We start from the raw sequence: 6,336 nt of genomic DNA, 5'->3' as shown, positions 1-6,336 counted from the left end.
TTCTTTCTTTCTTTCTTTCTTTCTTTCTTTCTTTCTTTCTTTCTTTCTTTTTCTTTTCTTTTCTTTCTTTCTTTTTTTGAGCCCAGACAGTTGTCTAGCCATTTCAAGATCTGTACATTGATCCTCAAAGTAAGCCAGTCTGCTCCTTTAGCGAAAACTATTCTAAGCATCCTTTCTCTCTAGCTGGATTCACTGTAAATGGCAGAGAAAAAGCAAGAAGGATGGCGTGAGAATGTGTGTGTGTGTGTGGGGGGGTGAGGTTGGCTGTTTCCTGTGACCAGGACTCATGTTTGTTTTGCTTCTACATAGACCTCGATGAATGTTCGCAGTCTCCAAAGCCCTGCAACTTCATCTGCAAGAACACTGAGGGCAGTTACCAGTGCTCCTGTCCGCGGGGCTACGTCCTGCAGGAGGATGGAAAGACATGCAAAGGTGAGGGAGTCTCGGCAGCCTCCACCCTCATCTCTCTCTTCAGTCATGTTTGCATGTCAGTGATGAGACGTGCAGCACTGCCTCCCCTGTGTTAAAGAGTTGCTTCACAGAAGACAGTACCAGGGCTCCCACTGCAGAAGGGAATGGGACTTAAAAAGCAAAGTTACAATATTTTCTCCTTAGAAATTAAAAAAAAAAAAATGAAGTCTGCATATATGCACAAATGCACACATGTGGACACACATGCACAGTCACACATATGCGTCCTCAAATGCGTGCTCATGCTCGAGCAAACACACACACACACACACACACACACATACACACAAGGTTTTTTCCAGCCAAGAAACTCAAATTTACATCAAAGGAAAGTGAATAGAACTGGATTTCGTCACATTAAGTAAATAAAACCAGCCTTAGGACTGCAGATACCGTGTTTTCTGAAATATACAGAACGGACACTACTTTGTATACTATACTAAATATTAAAATAAAATAGAAGATTAAATAAATAAAAGAATATAAATAAAATTTCAGAAGAAAACACGACGCGAAAGTGAAGAACACTTTTGGGGAGGTGGTCAGAAGAGTGAGGGAGAAACGAGAAGAGATAACGAAGGGTAAATGAGCAAATTACAATGATTCCCGTGTGTGACAATACCGTAAGCCATTTATTCACACGGTACCTTTTCAATTAAAATATGTTGAAGCAACCATTGAGAAGAACCGTTAGGAATTGGAGTTTTTGTTACTGCTTAACTCAGACTTCATATCCATTTCAGTCCTGCATCTATCCATCTGCCTTTACTGCAGAAAGGTGAAAAGTCAGTGTGTGCATTATTTTTTGTGTAGTATTAAAAGTAATCGGCATGCCAAACTTGATTACTAAAGTTGCTTCAATGCCATACTGTATTTGATTTTTAGGGACCCTCCTAAACATTACACTACTGGGTTGGGCGGATGATTTAACTGTATTCTTTGTGAAGCAAGGTTTTATTTCCAGGCTATATTAAAAAAAAGCACACAGAAAGTAGCAAGTTCTGGAATTTTCTTGAAACTGCTTAAAGAAACGGCTTGGCTGAACTTTTTGCACAGTGTTTATAAAATGTGTGGAACTCGTACCTTCCATTGTACAGAGTACTTACTGCAAATGTATTTCCCCAAATTAAGTTTCACTCAACCCAAAATCAGATTTTGAATTTCCAATTAGAAGAATACAGATAGTCTAAATTTATGGTTGCTTGATAATGCTTTTGATTTGGGGGAGTTGTTTGTTTTTATTGTTGTTTTCAGGTTGGGGTTTCTCTGTGTAGCCTTATCTGTTCTAGAACTCACTCTGTAGACTAGGCTGGCCTTGACCTCATAGAGATCCTCCTGCCTCTGCCTCCTGAGCCCTGGGATTAAAGATGTGCTCCACCACTGCCCAGCAGAGGCTATGTTTTTGCTTCTGCTCATATGATGACGGTGTTTCCGTTTGGATCTGATAAAGCTCCCTTCATTTCCATAAAACTCTGTTTTATTTTTATTTAATATTCCCTTTAATAATAACAATTAACCATCTGTGTACTAAAACGCATTAAGTACAAGAAGGACAACTTTTCCACATTGGCTTTGAAAATGGTGGACCTGCTATGTTTTGGCCATCCAGTTCCTTATTTCAAGAAGCCTTTGCCCTATAACCCCTTAGTCATCCTGTCCCAACTGATAGCCTTCTATACTTAGCCTCTTTAATGTGCACATCCACACCCTTCCTCATCCACGTATGGGAGCCTACAGTCTACAGCTGTAATGTAAACCAAACGCTCCCCTGGAAAATTGCACAGCTCCTGCGGATTCATGAGAATGCCTGCATGACTGGGCAGCCCTCCTGATTCTCCTGGACTTCTCTGTCATTTCAGACCTCGATGAATGTCAAACCAAACAGCACAACTGCCAGTTCCTCTGTGTCAACACCCTGGGGGGGTTCACCTGTAAATGTCCTCCTGGTTTCACCCAGCATCACACTGCTTGCATTGGTAAGGCAAATCGCAGTCGGGGGTTTTACAGATGTCGATAGGCACATGACTATGGCTCAGTCTGGCCTAATGAAGTTGTAGGTAATATGGATGTTTCCGGGAAGAAGGCCCGGGTGTGCGTTTGCACACTGGGCACACTGTATGGTACCCCGGAGTCACATCATCAGTACGGCTGCCATGCCAGATAAAGGAAGACGTCCTGTCATGCCTTTGTAGCGTAGGCATATTGTAAGCCATGCCTCGATTTCACATTCCAAATACAGCTATGATGCTCAGATAAAAAATGATTAAAGGCGAATGGCAGCACTGGAACTTTTCAGTTTTGTTAGAGGAGACACAGGTTAAGAGATTCTTGGTCTATATTATCTAAATGGTGCCTCCAGTCACTCTAAAGTACATCCTAGTGACAAGTCACTGAAAACTACACTTTTCCTGCTTCTCTTGCCCATAAATTCTGATTTGACTTTCTCTAGAATACTTTCTCTTCGTAATGAAGGCTTTGGCCTTTATCCATCAGCTAATTTCACACGGTGAGATTTAATTGACATGCTACATACCAGGCAGCTTGACTCTGTCCCTCCATCTCATTGCTTTGCTAGACAACAATGAATGTGGGTCTCAGCCTTCCCTTTGTGGAGCAAAAGGAATCTGCCAAAACACTCCCGGAAGCTTCAGCTGTGAATGCCAGAGAGGCTTCTCTCTTGATGCCTCGGGGCTGAACTGTGAAGGTGAGTTCAAGCACACAAGTATACTTAATGTTGGAGCTTCAGAAATGATTTCTTTAAGTACAGCATTTGCTGCGTAAGCCTGAGTTCAGAACCCCAGCACCCAAGTAAATTCCAAGTAGGCCTGGTCCCTCTCCTGCAATCCCCAGGCTCTAGAGGCGGGAGTGAGATCTGTGGAGCAAGCTGGGTAGCCGGACTAGAGAATCGGCATGCTCTAGGTTTAGCAGAAGACCCTGTTTCTATCTGCAAGGTGGAGCACAACAGAGGAACACACACACACACACACACACACACACACATGCACATCCCTGCTTGCACACATTTTTCCACACACATAAGAACATGCACACGCACATGCATACACACCATATACATACACACACACAAAAAAAATAAATAAAACTTTTTACCTAATGGGCACCTACAGTGCCGCCCATGAAATAAATATTTTTCTCTTACAAAATCCAAAAGAACAGCTGAAAAGTAAGAAACAGGAGAAAAGTAAGGAAATTCTCCCTTGGGTCTAGAGCATTTGCTCAGCCGGTGCTCAGGCACAGGTACGCAATTGGAGCAGTGCTCCATGCCGCGGATTATGAGACACGCCACATTCACCTTTCCCTCTTTATAGTGCGCTGCATTCTACGTTCTTGAGTTGGTTGTCCTTTTTAAAGTCGCTCCCACAAATCCGTGGCTTTCAACTCTAGATACAGTCAAAATATTAAACATGCTCTTTGTATAGATTACAGGACTTTTGTATGTATTCTTTCAGCCAAATTTTTTTTTTATTTAAAAAAATTTTAATTTTTGTTTTTGAAATCAATAGATGTTGAAAGCATTCCAGACTCACAGCTGCCTGCCATGTGTGGATTCTGCTCGTGACGATCCACATAAGATACCATTTATTAATTATCCATGTAAATTTGTTACACATACATCAGCCATGCCAATTTTATTTCACTCTTTTGGGGTAGATTTCAAAGCCTTAGTTGTCATTCCAAGAGGATATGCATAGATTAACAAAGGAATTATTCCATATGTATCATATCACAGCTTGTCTAAAAATAAACAACGTATTCAAATATTCTAAAAGGATTTGCATCTAATTAGTCTTGACCAGCAATACAAAAAAAATTTTTTTTTGCATGCAAAACCATTATACATTATAGATATCTCCAGAGAGTTTGTATCTTCCCCAAAATGGGGATTACGTGTGAACCACTTTTGAACCAACTAGAATATTCAATGTAAATTTATAGATAGATAGATGTATGTACGCGTGTGTAATTTACCAAATAAATAATACCATATGAAGCTAATTAATTCAAAAATGTATCACATTTGTGGTTACTATGGTTGATTTGCTGAAATTAAGCTGTTATTCAGAGCCCTGATGTGCCGTGGTCTGGTGGACAGCGTAAGAACGGAGTGATTTCTTATCTCAGCCATTTTTTTTTTTTTGCACCACCACCGACTAATAACAGTGTTGAAGGAAAGCCCAGCCTCTCTGTACGCTGTGCCTTGTTTATTTGTTCCCTTAAAGGCTGTGTTTGAATCGCACTTGGCGAGGGGATGTAAAGACTGTGCCTGGATTGTTTTTGCAGATGTCGATGAATGCGATGGAAACCACAGGTGCCAACATGGCTGCCAGAACATCCTGGGTGGTTATAGGTGTGGCTGCCCACAGGGCTATGTCCAGCATTACCAGTGGAACCAGTGTGTTGGTGAGCATTCCTCAGTGACCCAGCCCTTGCTTTTCTTACCTTCGGGGTCTGAGTAAACAGAATAAGTAATACAAGTTATAGATCCTAGAACCTAAAAACTGGTATTTGAGGTTGATGTGTGAGAGGGCTAGCGTTAGCTCAGTGGAAGGGCGCCCACCTAGCATGTGTAAGGCCATTAAAAAGGTGTACGGGGGAGGTGTGCATGAAAACATTGATGCATGTCACGCTAGGATTTTATTCTACTAGTCTCCGTACTCGTGCATGTGACAAAATCTGTAATAAACATGCTTCTGAAGTCTTCAAAGGTACATCAATCAGAGGGGTAGTTGTTTTTATTTTCTGATGAGCTGTGAGGTTGAGGATGGTGTCAAAAGCATCACCTTCATTTTCCACACTTTGCCGCTTTTCATCAGTAAGTTGCTAGATTTAGGTTGTGAAAGTACTTACTTATTACCCTCTTATAAATCTAAAGGACCTTTCCCCTACTTTGGGAGACAGGGCCTCATATAACCCAGCTTGTCTATAACTTGCTATGTAGTCCCAGGCTGTCCATGAACTCTAGATCCTGCACCTCTGTTTCCCATGGCCAGGACATGAGGCATACGCCTCGGAGCCTGGCTAGGAATTGTAAGTGTCTGCGCACAGTTTGTCTGAGCTCACGTGTGACATCGATTTGCTTTAACATAGGAAAAAACAACCAGTCACAGCAAATGCTGTTGACAACTCCAGACAGAAATATTTATAAAAGAAAACACAATAGTCATTCCATTCTCTTCTTTCCATTGACAATAATCATGAAAATTCTCCTCATACGAAACCGCTGATCAAAGAGAACATTATTTCTCTTGAGCAGACAGACTCAGCATATGCCCAGTTTCTTAGCTTATTTGAACACAGTCCATAGCTGTGCTGTCCCTTTAATTGAGAGTAGAAGCTTGTATTGCCAAACAGGAAGGAAGCAGAGCTCCCCCAGAGAACAGCGGGCTGATTCCTTGTCTCTGAAGTGATCTAAGATTCTACACACGTCATTCAAATGTGGTATAATGATCCACCAAATGAATTGATTTGATTTGACCTTTTATGTTCTTCTCAAAAGAATTTTCTAATGACAGCTTAATGAGCTGAGAAGAAAACCAAGTGTTTCAGAAGAGAAACGAGGTCCAGAATGTTCATATCTGGACTGTGGCCTCCTGCCAGGCCAGGGGCAGATGCTTTGACACTCCCACACTGCACATCTGTGGGAGGAATGGCAGAGATAGCCTGTGGTCCAGAGCAAGGGATAATGATTATGTACAGGAAAGTGTCACAAATGAAACTCATTGTTTTATACACTAACTAAAAAAAAATAGACAAAAAATTTTCAAAATGTGCATCTAGCAAAAAAAATGAAAGAAAGAAAGAAAGAAAGAAAGAAAGAAAGAAAGAAAGAAAGAAAGAAAGAAA

The 6,336-nt window shown here is 41.2% G+C and overlaps 1 protein-coding gene across 1 annotated transcript in view; it reads left to right on the top strand.

Moving 5' to 3' along the window:
• Fbn2 (fibrillin 2) overlaps positions 1 to 6,336 on the top strand; it is a 215,755-nt gene that overhangs the window by 201,751 nt on the left and 7,668 nt on the right. The window contains exons 59-62 of the mRNA XM_055622919.1: positions 310 to 432; positions 2,331 to 2,447; positions 3,047 to 3,175; positions 4,774 to 4,893. Coding sequence (XP_055478894.1) covers positions 310 to 432; positions 2,331 to 2,447; positions 3,047 to 3,175; positions 4,774 to 4,893 — 489 coding nt within the window. The remainder of the gene's footprint in view (positions 1 to 309; positions 433 to 2,330; positions 2,448 to 3,046; positions 3,176 to 4,773; positions 4,894 to 6,336) is intronic.

This window comes from Psammomys obesus, unplaced genomic scaffold (genome assembly GCF_907164565.1).
Source record: "Psammomys obesus unplaced genomic scaffold, mPsaObe1.curated_primary_1811, whole genome shotgun sequence".
Lineage (NCBI taxonomy): Eukaryota > Metazoa > Chordata > Mammalia > Rodentia > Muridae > Psammomys > Psammomys obesus.
The sequence above is the reverse complement of the archived record's forward strand: the minus strand, read 5'-3'. Positions and strand labels throughout refer to the sequence as shown.